General features: G+C 39.2%; 1 protein-coding gene across 2 annotated transcripts; it reads left to right on the forward strand.

The window, feature by feature from the left end:
• Positions 1-1,784: 1,784 nt before the first annotated feature.
• Positions 1,785-14,499, forward strand: marveld2a (MARVEL domain containing 2a). Of its 2 annotated transcripts, none has more exons than XM_058616540.1 (9): positions 1,785-1,936; positions 3,720-3,811; positions 5,275-6,246; positions 7,788-8,008; positions 9,656-9,691; positions 9,826-9,983; positions 10,545-10,716; positions 12,069-12,119; positions 13,018-14,499. In XM_058616540.1, the coding sequence occupies exons 3-9, from the start codon at positions 5,292-5,294 to the stop codon at positions 13,135-13,137; spliced, it is 1,713 nt and encodes a 570-aa protein (XP_058472523.1). In that variant the 5' UTR covers positions 1,785-1,936; positions 3,720-3,811; positions 5,275-5,291; the 3' UTR covers positions 13,138-14,499. The 2 variants fall into 2 exon arrangements, with proteins under 2 accessions (XP_058472523.1, XP_058472524.1); XM_058616541.1 differs by having other exon boundaries at positions 3,720-3,778.
• Positions 14,500-15,089: the final 590 nt, after the last annotated feature.

Consider the following 15,089-nt stretch of genomic DNA (forward strand, 5'->3'; position numbering starts at 1 on the left):
TTGTGGTTCAGTACCTTGGGTATCCAGAGGGTGGTGCTGCAGCTGGTTTCTCTCATCTCAAAAGTAAGCATGTTGTCATGGCGACTGACTCCGAGTCTGCATCATGTTCCTCGTAAGCATTTACTATCGTATGAAGAAGGAGCTGCTTCAGCCTGGTCTATTGAAGGATTTACCTCTTACCCTCGTGTCTTCTCTCGTCTCCTCTCTCCCTTTTCTATCCTCTCTTCTCTTTTCTCTCCTCTCCCTCTACTTTGCCTCCTTTCTTTCCTCTCCTCTCATCCACAAACATAAAGAAAGAGATTCTGTGACGTAGCTCTCGAAAGGGTCTATACAGGGGTCTGCCAAGGGCCAGAAGTCTAGAGGGGAGCCCCAAGCCCAAGTCACTACCTCAAGAAGTCAACAAGCAAAAGGCTATGAATCGGAACAAATTTAGGTATTGCCCTTCTCCAGCTGGCCATCTCAAAAATGCACCAGAATATACGAAATCACATTACCAAATTCTGAATTTTCTGGGGGAGGAGCCCCAGCCCCCCCTTCCTGTTTGCACCCACACTTGAACAAATAGGGTGGTCCTTATGCATCTGTGCCCAGGGGGACAGTAGTTCATAATCCATCTTTAATAATGCAATTGATAATGTAACATTATAGTGTGACATTTGTGTCAATAATTGTCAAGCACAGGTGACTCTGCATGATGGCCCCCCCCCAAATCAAATTCTTCTTAGGGCCCCCTAAAGGGCTCGGGCCGGCACTGCCCAGACACCACATGGCCATGCTTTTGTGTGCTTATGAAACTCCATGAATGAAAAATATAAAGATCAATAAATGCCTATGTCCATGTCTCGAGGTGTCCTGTGAACACTTTTACAGGCGTCTCTTTTACTATTGTGGTCAAAAGGAATTGCTTTTTTGGGCCGCATGAGTATTTTTTGTTGCAGTACCAAGAGTGGCCACTGGAAAACATTGTTTTCAAGGCAGAGGGGGCGGAGCTCTATCCAGTTCTTAAAATACATCCATGATGACTGACTGATTGTGTTTTGAATTCACAAAGTAGGGATTTCTTTACGCTTTTATTTTGTTAAATACATTTATTTATTTTGTTTTTGGTTTTTTTAAAGTTTCCCTTCCACGATACTTTTTTTTTTTAAATTGTCATCAGTCACATGGTGCCCCTGTCTCTACACAGGTAAACTACGTGGTAGGGTGTGAGGGCAACAGAGCAGAGAGGGACTTTTAATTAAAAGTCTAAATTAGGTGTCAAGGGAAGTACGTATTAGTGGAAAAACATTCAAGGTAATAGAGAAAAACAGAAATTCTCAGGGAAGCATAGTCCTTTATTACTTTCCATCATGATAGATGACATTTTTAATCGAATGGAAAAGGAAACTGGATTTTATTCATTTGCAGAAAAAAAAAGGTACTTCTATTGTGAAAATAGAAGAGTAGGCATATAAATGTGGCTTTAAGTTCTCACTTAATAAGACAAAGACATTGATATTTAAAAATAAAACATTTGATGATGGAGTAAAACTGGAATTATACAATCAGGAATTGGAGGGAGTGAAATACTTGAAACTTTATTGACGGAAAAGTCACATAGAAGGTATATATTCAGAACATATTGAACATAATGAGATGTTTATTTGGTAGGGAATGGGGAGTTATCGATCAAATATATAATAATACAGTCCAACAGTATCACTGTCAACAATATTGTTAAATCGATGTATTTATTTAGTTTAAAAAATCTGTCACTTAATCATGGGGCCTCTGTTTGTACACAGGTAAACTACTCCTACATCTGGCTGACGTCATTGGGATGGGCAGGTCACGTGGTCGGGTCCGAGAACAACCTGCGGTGTAACGTTACTGAAATGGGAGAGAGAGGAAGAAGAAGAAGAAGAGGGAGTGAACAGAAAGAAAGGTTACTAACAAGGTATGAGACATTTACGCACATTCCACTTCCTATTCTGGCGTAAACGCGGGGTTTTCACTCAGCTTTGGGTTCAGAGAAGTTGTTTTTTTGTGTTGTTTGAACCGCGGACGTGTCGAGAAGGCAGCAGGAAAGGAAAGGCGCCGGGAGTGTAGGCGAGGTTCTCCGAGGAAAGTTTACCTCTCCTCCTCCTTCCGCCGCCGCGTCTGAACTTAGTAAAGAAACAAAACACGACGTGTTAGAAAGCCACACAGAGACAACTGCAGCAACACGGACGCAGAAAACGAGGAGAAACGTGGTGAAAACAAAGAGTGGAGTGGACTTTCGCCCCGTGGGAGCCTCTGGCTGTGTTCCAGCTGAAGCAGCGGCTTCTACAGGTTCAATGGAGCGGCACTAACTCTCTGCACTGCCGCAGTCGAAACACATACAGGCTAATTTATTGCGTTATATACACACACAAAGCATGTATAGTTTTACAGTGCCACAGTTACATTGAAAGCGTTGTTTTGGTATGTTTAAATTACCAATGTTTGTTTTTTAGTTCTATTTATTAGGTACAACCAAAAAATAATAATACAGGCGATATAATCCCTGTATTTTATACACTAACGGTCTAAAATACAATAATAAGTAGAACAATTTCGGAAACAAAATGGCCTCCACAGGTAAAAGTATACTTGTCTTCTGTTAATAACATTTCTTCAGATTTAGCCTTTAGGCCTGGACTTTGTAGAGGTCAGAGGTCAGGACTGTCAGTGTTATTTCAGCTGGGGTTTTTCTCTCCAAATATTATTTCACTGCTTAGGATTGATCAGGTGCTTTCCAGGTTTAAAGACAAACACTCATGTATTACAAGTTGAAAACCACATCTTTAGTACATAATATATGTGTATGTATATATATGTGTGTATGTATGTATAGATATACATATATGTGTCTATATGTGTATATATATATCAGATTTCCCTTCAAGGGGCCCTTGCTGATGCAAATTTATGATTTTAATATTTGAAAAAAGTCCTTGTTTTGTGTCATTTTAAATGTGATTGAAAGTTGGTCTATTGTATTAAGAAGCTTCTTCTGAGATAAAAACGTATAAGTCTTCAAATATCCCTTTTCACACAGCTATATTTATATACATTATTAAAGCTTCACTCCATGTGGAGATTTTAAAGTAAGAATACTTTTTGAAAAAAAGGATATAAGACACTCTATATTCTTTTTTTAATTTATTTTTGTCCAATCATAAGCAATCCATGCTGTAAATTATGGATACATCAGCCATTAAATAAGATACTTTAAACACAATATTAGTTTTGCCTTGAACAGGTTTTGATCTGTTATTTTAAAGTGGTTCATGTTAAGTTACCACATTTTTTTAACTTGATGTTACATCGAAACATAAAATCCAGCATCATCACACAGGCTCCGTATAAGCAATGGGTGATTCAACCTTTAAATGATACAGACTTTTTCATACACAAATATGACATTTGATGAAGCACTGAGTTCATTATTAAATATTTGCAGTTCCCAGTTTCTGCTGTGTTTTCTTTGTATCATGTGAACTGAACTGTTGCTGTTCTGAAGCTCTGTATCGTGTCACCTGATCTTCATCAGCTTATTTAGTTTCATCGCTTCTTGTTGAATGTCCATGTTGGCTGAAGGTGCTGAAGCTCATATCTTAACTCTTGTTTCTGTGACAAAACAAGTGGTTAAACATCACCATGATTCATTCAGGACACGTGTTATTTTGACATCTGCCTTTTCTTTTTAAACTTCACAGGTGATTCTTCAGCCTAACCTACATTCTTACCAGGTTTGCATTCTGGCCTGCAAGCCCATGTAAGTCGTGTTGAGTGACTGCGTGTGAAAGAGGTATTCAAGCATGGTTCATATTTATTTATTTATTACTTATCCTGATTAAATCCACGTCAAGAAATGGGAATCGTAGGACTGCTTGGATGTTAAGAATGTATTTTTGTGTTGCCTGCAACAAGTACCGTAGAAGACGAGGAGTTTCTTACAACAGCTGGGGGAATTCAACCTGTTATCTAAGGTTGTTGCAGGAAAAAAATGCATTCTTGACTCCGCTTGCATGGACGATTGTGGGAATAACATCTTAATTCATGGGGGTTCTGGATGAATGATGATTTTCCCTGGTGATCTTAGGTACTGGGCTTAGTTTTTTGAGTAAATTGGTGTTGTAGTAATTTTGGGCTGAAATTCATTCCCTTATCTGTGTGACATCATGTCACATTTATTTAATTCTCTGGCTTCTTCCTTTTTGTCTTTCCTCTCAGTCTTCTCATTTCTGTTAATGATTAGAATTGGAAATGGCCTAAAACAAATAATAATTTAGAGGAGCGTCAGAAAAGTAGAAAAGTGGGAAAGATAAGTGAGCACTATCTTTGGGTTTTAGACTGTTTCCTACACAAAAACAAATATGTCTGAAGTCCTCACCTTGGTCATAGTCTGAGATAAGTATATGTAAACTGGCAATAACACTAAAATGATTTAAATAGTCCAATAATATGCATTTATATATAATAATATATAAATGCATACAGGAGTTCTTCTTAAATGTGATGTGAGTCTGATCCTTAAACAGATTATCTTTAAAGCTGCATTAGTTAAAGAATAGTTAACTGTAGTGTATGATCCCAGTTCATTAAAAATACTATTATACGGTGTCTGTCCTGAACTCTTACCACCAGATGAATACGGACACTTTCTCTCGATATAGTGACCTGTTTTATTGAAGCAAAAGTCATTTTTCTTTTTCTTTCTTCCTCTTATTCTCTCTGAACTTCTGTTGTGTTCCCGTTAAGGTTCAAGTGTAGCATGAAGTAGGCTTTAGTAGAACATCCGTCGTCCTCTTTTTGCAAACTATTCTCTGATTGGTCAGAGTTGGAGGTGCAGAAGTTCAGTTCTCTCTCAGCTCGCTCCATTTACTTTATGTCAATACCAATTTTGTACCTACCCCAACTTTAAGTGCTGGAAAATATGATTCAGATTTTTTTTATTTTGACATATTGCAGGCCAAGGTGACATCTTCACATTGTTTTGTTTGTTTTTTTACTACCAGAAGTCCAAACCCCAAAAATGTGCAGTATTAAAAAATAGAGAAAATGTGAGAAACCAGCAAACATTCTGCACATTTTCTGGAAAGCCACTTAAGGATTAACCATCTAAATACATGTATTTATTTTATTTAAACAATCAATCAATTACAATAATTGGCTTTACTAAAAAAACGTTATTTGCTGCTGCATTGGAATCCTGTTGTTCTGAGAATCAATTAAACAATACTGTGTGTGTGTGTGTGTGTACACTCTCAGGGACCATCACTATCCTCATGTCCAATGGAGGAGGCTTTCATGGACGCACTGAGCGTGTCCGCCAGGCGCCCTACTACGACCAGGTACCCCTGGGCTCCTTACCCCGAGACCGAGACTCGTACGAGTCACTGAGCGAGCAAAGAGCACCTCACCTTACTAACAGCGCCAACCCCCTCCCACCACCGCCTCTGCCAGAGCATCCTCCTGTGGGGCCGGAGTTTGATCCCAGCGGCAGCGAGGACAACAGCAACCCCCCTGACCACGACCCCGCCATCGACATCAAACCGGTCCACCGCTTCATCCCCGACTCATGGAAGAACTTCTTCAGAGGGAGCAATCGCAGCAGTAACAAACCGTGGTCCATGTCTGAGTCCTCCGTTAACAACAACAATAGCACCTCTGGGGGGGTGCGCTGCTCTCCTCCACACTCTCCCTCTGTTCCCGGATCGTACCGGGATCCGTATGGAGGCTCGGGTGGCAGCTACAACTCCAGGAAGGAGCTCCTTGACGTACACAATCCACAAGAGTCTGTGTCGGGGCGCACGTACCGCACAGGGCTGACCTACACCGAGCGGGTGGAGGAGTACCATCAGCGCTATGCCTTCATGAAGTCCTGGGCAGGACTGCTGAGGATTCTGGGCTGTGTGGCGCTTCTCCTGGGAGCTGCTGTGTTTGCCTGTGTCTGTGCTTACATCCACAAAGACAATGAGTGGTTCAACATGTTTGGATACTCGTCACCTGGGGGAGCGTACGGAGGAGGTTTGTACGGCTCCGGCACAGGTGGGTCCTACTACACAGGCCCCAAGACCCCGTTTGTGTTGGTGGTGGCAGGGCTGGCTTGGCTGGTGACTGTGATCATGTTAGTGCTGGGGATGACCATGTACTACCGCACCATCCTGCTGGACTCCTCCTGGTGGCCACTGACAGAGTTCACCATAAACCTGGCTCTGGCAGTGCTCTACATGGCAGCAGGTGGGTAACAGCGGTGAAATTACGCACACATTTTCTTAGAGCCATAGCTCCTGGTCATTTTTTTCATTATTTATTAGTGTTAGATATTGATTTATATTTTATTTATGTTTTTATATTGGTATCATGCCATTTTGAAATTATATAGAGACATTTTGAATTGTCTCACTGTCAAAAATCAGGCTGGGTGCTCATGTCAAAATATAAAATCAGTAATTATCATCAGAATGCGCCACAAGTTTCTCTTTGATTGAAAGTTAAAAAAAAAAACAACAACAACTGTAAACTGTGGTTTTAAACGCAGCTGTTTATTTTCATTATGGATTTATCTCTTTATTTTCTTAATTAATCAATGAATTATTAGCTTCACACACTGTTAAATGTGGAGTGACATTTGTTTCCAATTCCTGACAAACTAGATACTCACTTAACTGCCATAGAGGAGCAAGAAAACAAGAGCATATTCACATTAAAGAGCCTGTTTTTATTTTGTAAAAAAAAAAATAAGCATCGTCCTCAAGCCAATTAATCAGTTATCAAAATTGTAAGTGATGAATCGATTGTCAAACTACAAACACACACAATTAATGATTTTATAAATGTGAGATAAAACCTTTAAAGCAATTAATTATCTTCACAAACCCAAATATATTTAGTCATCAATAATTTAAAACAATTTATTTTTCCAAAGAGAATTTGTCTCGCAAAATATTGCCAGAGACTTGATGTGTTTGTGTGTTCTACACAGAATGAGGCCTGAGGATTTTGTGGATTATGACCCCATCTCATTGTGGGTTCTGGTCCCTTCAGGGTCATTATGAAGAACAGAGTTTAAGCCCAAAATCAAATACAATTTTTACAAATCAGAATCTGACTCCTGTTTTAAAATAAACAGTACAAATCATGATGCATTTATTTATTTATTTATTTATATATTTATTTGAAGAAAGCGCAACTTGCAATATTATTGATATAATGTAGGTCATATCAAGTAAAGGTGTTTTTCACATGTTACACTATGAGGCCTTTTACTTTGAAAACCAGAGGATTATTAATCCATTATAAATTGTCACATTTTATAAGGTTCTTAAATTTAAAGTATTAAAGTATTTCTTGGCTTCTTGTTCCTTTTTTATACCAAAGAAACCAAAAAGTAATCAACATTAGTTCATGGACAAAACAAGAAATTTGTGCTCGTCATTGTGATTGGTGATGGACAGTTTTTTTCCTATTTTCTGACATTGTAAGGACAAACAGTTGGTCAGTCAGTTAGTTAGTTAAGTAGTTAATGGAGAAACTAATTGACGGATGAATCAAAAATTAAAATATTTTTTAGTCCTACATCCATCTGTTATCTGCACACATTCCTCAACTGTAATTGTAAAAAACTGGCTACTGACTGTGCTCTAATTATACTTATTGTTAATTGTTACTGGAAATAATTCAAATATATTTATATTTTTTTATAACAAACAAAATGATTTGATTTCTTTTCATACGTTTCAAACTAAATAATTTTTTGCACGTTTGCTTTCGTGTACCAGCTATTGTCTACGTCCGTGACACAACTCGCGGAGGGCTCTGCTCCTTCCCAGTGTTCAACAATGGCATCAACGGGGCGTTCTGCAGAACAGAGGCCGGCCAGACTGCCGCCATCATCTTCCTCTTTGTCACTATGGTTGTTTATCTGATTGGAGCCATCGTGTGTCTCAAGCTGTGGAGACATGAAGCTGCACGCAGATACCGCGAGAAGCACGGTCAGGAGGTAAGCTACCCAAACACTGTCGTGTGTGTGTGTGTGTGTGTGTGTGTGTGTTTCACCAAGTTTAAAGGGAAGTCCTGGGATTTGCCAGGATTCACTCAGGAATTTTAAGGATTGTTCCAAAACCTCCCGCCAGTTTGATTAATTAAAAAAATAAACAACAAAACTGTATAATTTGCACTTATAGCTGTAAGTGTGTAGACTGCATGGGGCATTGGTCAAATCTTGATATTTGCTATTAGTAAACAACAGATATTCAGTATCATGTGTCAACAGTTTACATTTATTGAACTGATAATTGGTCTACCGATTCTAACCCTAACCCTATACTTGAGTGTATATTTGGGGGTGGAGCGAGTCATCTTTTAACTCAAAGGTTGTGGGTTCGATTCCTGGCTCCGCTAGTCTACATGCCGATGTGTCCTTGGGCACTTAACCCCAACGTTGCTCCTGTGCCGGCAGCGTGAGAATGAGTATGAAAAGGAAAGTGTGAGTGAACGGGTGTGAATATGGGTGAATGGCAAAACTGTAGTGTAAAGCAGCTTTGAATGGTCATCAAGACTGTAGTGCTATATAAATACAGACCATTTACCATTTACTATACCAAACATGTTGACCGCCATTAAACTACTTCTCTGTCGATTGTGCCAGCATCTTAGTTACTTCTGATTTCAAGTAGCCTGTGACTTGGTAAGGTAACAGGATTATGGCAACATATGCTCACAAGTGTGATCAATTCTTAGTTGATTATCTGTTGACAATGTGTTTATTGTCAAGTAATCATCGGGTCATACATTAATTGACAATTATTTATCTGTTGACAGTCAACTATCCTACAGTGCAATACAGTAGATAATAATAAGTGTCAACTGATTATCTGTTGACATGATACTGAATCCCTGTTGATTAGTAGTAGAGAGTCAACAATGGTCTATTAGAAAAAAATAAATTGATACCCCATAATCAGTTTGGTGTGAACTGATTCTGAGTCAGATGTGTTTACAATAGCAGGAGAAGGTCAGCAACATCCAGATAAACTGCTAGCGTCTCGCTTGAGTGTGCAGGATTAAAAACTTTATTTAATTTTATATCAGAAAATGAATTACTTTTGATACTTAAGTACAGTAGATGTCATACATAACAGTAAATGTTATATACTTCTACTTAAATAATGTTTTAAAAAGTCATTTTAAAGTCATTTTCTGGCAAGATACTTGTACTTTTGAAGTATCCCTTTAAGGTGACTTTATACAAGACTTGTGATCATTTTGTTTACATTGTTTACTTAGTCGGAAGTCACAACTTACCCACATTACCGGTGGAAATCAGTAATTCTACTCGCAGCACTATAATTGTTTCTGTTCACAAACTCTACCTCGGCCACGTATGAAATATGCAAATGTACTGTATGAAAAACCACAGCTTCAGTGAACAGGCAGTCCTGATGGTCCATGTCAGGTTCAGTCAAACCAGGAAACAATATCATAGCCTGGGTTTGTTGTGCATGCCACATCATATCTGAACATTTATCCTTAGACACCCATCTATCATATTCCTGTCTGCGGAGCTGCTTATTGACTGTTAAACTATTCTTACAGTCGTAAAATATTAGTTATTTAAAGATGGTTTTGTGGTGTTTTTCTTGCACAGATGCTGTCTACTGAGAGGGGAGCTGCTCATTTATTGGTAAGAGTCGTGAAACGTTACCATATGTACCCTAATGTAGATGAACAGATGCACAAATGCAGCATCTCTTTTCATTGTATCTACTAAATGCTCAGTCTCAACAACTGCTTTTAAAACTTTTCCTGTCTGTACAGGATGCTGCTCCTGCTCCACTTTCCAAAGCTCCTATCCAAGCCTCCTCAGTTCCCATCCCGACTGCTCCAAAAGTAGTTTCAGCAAAGGGAGCTTTTTTACAGGGAGCTATACCATCAGGACACATCCCAAAACCTGTCATCGTTCCGGACTATATCGCGTAAGTGATGCCAAGACAAAGGCGGAGCACAGCAGGGCCGCAAGTAACGATCAAACAGTATTTGCATTTCAGTGCTACTTTACATTTACAATATGTAAAACCCTTGTACCACTGTGTGTGCACTTCTGGTCTTGGTTTAATCTTTTTTTTTCCTGTGAAAAAGAGGTTTTAAATTAAAGGGGTTTTTCCTTTAAATCTCCTTTGACCTTGTGATGTTTTGATCAAGGTCAAAGGAAAAGACTTAGGACATATTTAATTGGATGATTCATATATACCCACAGTGCTACTGATACACTGCTACTGTAAAACACACAGAAACTGACTCTCCATAATTGTCAGTACACAAAATACATGGTAAATGTAGTGTATATCTTGGTTATTGGGCTGACTACGTGCAATTTATCTCAATGCAATATTTCCGTCTCATAAACTGTTCTAGTGATGATGCTTTTTATATCTGGGCAGAGGACGAGGTAAACCTCTGTATGCCGTGTGTATAATTGTGTGTGTGTGTATATAACACAGACGGTGAATTGTTATTGTCACCCTCCCTCCCTGCAGGAAATATCCAACGATCCGGACAGACGAGGAGCGGGACCAGTACCGAGCTGTGTTTAACGACCAGTATGCAGAGTACAAAGAGCTCCACTCAGAGGTGCAGGTCACCCTCAAAAAGTTTGACGAGATGGACGCCATGATGAGCAGTCTGCCCCAGCACCCTACCACCCAGATGGTGATTAGCTACACATCACTTTCTTTGTCGTGTATCACTCTTTCTGTGATTATTGACCTGTGAATGTTGAATGTTTGTTCTTTCGTCTATCTATACTGAACATCAGCTTTCACTCTGTCAGCTTTTTCACTTAAGCTTTTTCGTACTCCAGTAGTCACTCAGTGTCTTTTACTCCACCTTTTGTTGTTGTTGTTGTTGTTGTTGCTGTTGTTGATAGCCAAGATTGAAGGAGAACGTCAAACGGGGGACCTGCTGTCCAAGGTGTACAGTATGTACTGTAGTGCTCCCTTGGATGCATTTCCCTTTTCTTGTTTCTGAACCCATCAGACATTCTGCTAAAAGCAGTTAATCTCAGTTCAGTTATTCCTGCATACAGAAATGTGCAGTGTAAATAACTGTCAATACATTAACCATCCTAAATTAAATAGAAATGTGTTTTTAATTAAATATGAACCAGCCCAACCTGAACCAGATTACAATTTCTGTTGTCCTGACCTGGTCCTTCCATCTCTTTTAAGCAGTTGTATGCAGCTACTGTACAGTATGTGGCGCACACTCTAACCACTCACCACTCATGACGTCCTCTCACTTTGCTTTAGCTTTATGGAAATATGAAAACTAATCTCAGTGTTGAGCTTAAGTCTAGGTTTTTATCTTATATTTATCTTTGTTTCCACATCAGCTCATGTGAAATGTGATTCTTTGTTTTGCATGAGCTGAAGAAGCTTGTTGGCTCATTGTTGTGTTTTAAGAGGAAGGAGACAGTACAGTACAGTAGGGGAACTGTTACTGTGTGGTGTTGGCAGCAGTGCACCCAAACTTGTGTGATATTCATTCAATATCTATGATGTATCTTCTTCTCACAGCAGGCAAAGGAAAGCAGGGAAAGATACTGTTTATTTGCACTCAATTCTGATTGGCACATGCAAACAATATGGGCCACATGTGCCAGCTGAGTCCCTCATTGTTGTGCTGCCTTAGTGCTTTATAAACAGTTGCACTGGCACATGCAGCAGCATCATGCTGAAGTCCCCGCCCCCTTTACATCATAAACTACACTGGAGCGACTCCATCACTGTGTGTTTCATGTGAGAACTGAGGAAGTGTATCTCCTGCATACACTGTACTCCGTCTGCCTCATTTCCCTATCCCATAACTTCCTCTGTTTGCACTTCCTGCTCCCTCTGCACTTCCCCTCCACCCTTGCATTCCTTCTCTGCTCCATCCAGAGGCCCTTTTTTTTTTTTTTTACTTCATTGTCATGACTTCTCATTTGTATGCATTTACAATTTTTAATGGTTGCTTGACCTGCATTCTCTCTCTCTTTCTCTTTCTGTGTTCTCTTTTCGTAGGAGGTCGATCGCATCAACAGAATCCTTCAAGATTATCAGAGGAAGAAAAATGTGAGTCGTCGTGTCACTTTCTCCTCACTGCTGTCCATGTTAGGTCAGAGCCTCGCCTGAGTCTCTATCTAGGCTCAATTTATGTCAACATTAGCAGCGAAATTAACTCTAAACTTCTCTACAGTAGCATCACAGTATATCTGCTGTATAGCTGATGGTTCACAATGCTAATTGGAATATTGTTATCTCTTAAAATGGCTGTAAAACACACAAATTACTTAAAAAAAAGATTTATATTTTTAATTTGACAATATAGAATCTTAAATTACATCATTATGAATCACGAGGTCCTACAGGCTCCCCCTTGTGGCAAAATAAATCACTAGGACCCATTTTTGGAGTTTTATTCATTAATGAATTGCTCTTCTACCACTTTATCCTCCACATGAGCGAGTTTATGTAAACAATAATTCGCCACAATCAACTTGTGATGCCCAAATAAATCTTAATAAAGATAAAAATAGTGATCACTAATCAATATATTGATATATCTATATCTATTGCTTATTTAGATTTGTTGGTGGCTTTTGGGTTTTAGGGCTTATATTACAAATGTATTTTGTAGTTTACTAAGAGTAGATTTTGTTTCCTCAGTAAAACTCATAAAACAATTATATTGTTTCAATTTATCATTTTTATTTTCTTATTTAGATAAATATATGAACATTTTATTGAGCTTGTGGAAGGATTCCAACTTCTCTTCAGAATATTCTTGTTTCCTCCTTGACCTATTTCCTTAAAGTTCACTTTGGTGAGGAGGAAACTTTTTTTTTTTTTACTTTTACTTCTTTAGTTGTAAAGAAGTAGTTTAGTAGTTTAAAATATCATCAGAGGACACAAGAACGGAATGAGTTTTATTTATTCCTGTCTCTCATTATCATCTCACCAACATTCCCAGGATTCTACGTTCCTGGAGAAGAAGGAGCGCTGTGAGTACCTGAAGAGCAAACTGTCTCACATCAAACAGAAGATCCAAGAATACGACAAAGTCATGGAGTGGAACGACGGCTACGACTAGACTAGACCTCTGTGGCGTCTCAACACTGCCGTTACAGAACTGATGTCGATGACTCGGCAGATGCTGGTACTGAAAATATCAACAAACCACAGGGTGAGACTCGGTCATGACTTCAGGATCAGCATCAGGGGCTTCCGTCTGCTTTGTCTTTTTAAATCTGTGTAGCTGTTGAGTTTATTAAAGCCTGCATATAGATCCAAAGGGGTAGGACATCTTGTTCTTAAAGGGATAGTTATGCATTTTGGGAATTAGTCCCTCAGAGTTAATTAGAAATAGCCTAGAACAAATACTAAAAATGTTTTAAGGTCCTGACTGTTGTCTTCTTATTCTGGTGTAAAAATAACAATGAACTAGTTATATCACTATTTCAGATGACCATTCAAAGCACTTTACACTATAGTTTTACTATTCATCCATTCACTCACGCATTTATACAGCCCATCTACATTCAGCCTTTTGTTCTATTACATGTCTCCGCTGCTGGCACAGTCGTCAGGGTTACATTCCTGTATACATGATTTAACCTCTGACCTCCCAGTTGGAAGACAGCCCACTGATCCATGACCAGACGCAAAGAAGAAAATGTGACAGCAGGCTTATTTGTTGCTGATTTTGTTATTGCTGGAAAGAGCCTAGCACTTTTCTGCTGGTTTTCAGTCTTGATGCTAAGCTAAGCTAATGCTTCCCAACGTGTATGTGTGTGTGGTGCTACCACTATCTGTGAATTTACGAGTATCTGATGTGAATGTTTTGGCTGTACATGGTGGGAGATGTTGCCAGTTGGGAGGCACAGGTCTGGTTCAGATCCAGGTCCATTCTGGTCCAGGTCCAGCTCCTTTTCAAGCCTATTTACCTTTCTGTCAGTCTTGTTAACTGTCACCTGTCCAAATAGATTTCACAACATCCCAGCCTGAAAGAAAAACCACTACTTGCTCAGACAAATCCCATGTTGTTGTTTGCTTGAACTGCTGTGATGATTGTTTGGATTGTTTTAACTGTTCACTGTGTCTTGTATGGTTGTTTTTTTATATACTGTATGCAGCTGAATCTACAACTGTGCATGTCCTATAGTATGTGCTGTTGTGACCCTGTCCTTCCATTTCATAGATTAAAACATGTTAGACCTTTATTGATACTCAAGAATCCTCAGAGCTTAAACATCTCCATGTCGTCGGCTTTACAAAACTGTAAACACTGAATTTCTTTGTTGAATGAAAATACTGATCTAATTGTGTCTGTGTTTGCCTTGTGTGAGTGTGTGTAACTGTAATATTTTGCTGTAAATGTCCACATTTCATAATTTAAATGACTGATTTGCTGCTTTTTTTGTTCTGTAAATACAATTCTGCTTATGAATGTGAAGTCAGTGTTTGTTTTTTTTTGGTTAAATATGTGATCAATTAAATATATGATCTAGCAAGCCTGATTGCAGTTGCAGTTGGTTCCAGATGCGAAATGTCAATATGGTTTCTGGCTACATCGTAAATTCTGCGTCCAACTGCAGGGAAGAGACGTCCACAAATCACTAATCTTTTAGGTGCAGTCTTTTTAGTGACCCATGCAGCATTGAGTGGGCGTGTATCACCAGGGGGCGTGCCTTTCTATGGGGGTGTTTACCAAAGTGGCTATGGACACATTTGCATGCACTAATTCAAAACTGGTGTTCAGATGCTGCGTTCGATTCTCATTGGAAGTTGGGAGTGTCGTCATATCTGAGTTCCCTAAAGCCTAGAGGATAATTGGCCGGATTTTGGCCCTGATCTGTCTCTTCTGACAATCGTGGGTGCCTTACTATTTAAGTCTGATTTGGCCAAATTATCCTGTAGTGCAGGAGTGTTAAACTCAAATGACCTGTGGGCCAATGAGCATCTAGTCTTGTCAAGAGAAAAGAAAAGTGGAGAAACAAAGCAGCTGTTCAGTAGCGGCTGTAATATGAGCTTAAAATTATACCA

Source organism: Solea solea, chromosome 19, assembly GCF_958295425.1.
Source record: "Solea solea chromosome 19, fSolSol10.1, whole genome shotgun sequence".
NCBI classification, from domain to species: domain Eukaryota; kingdom Metazoa; phylum Chordata; class Actinopteri; order Pleuronectiformes; family Soleidae; genus Solea; species Solea solea.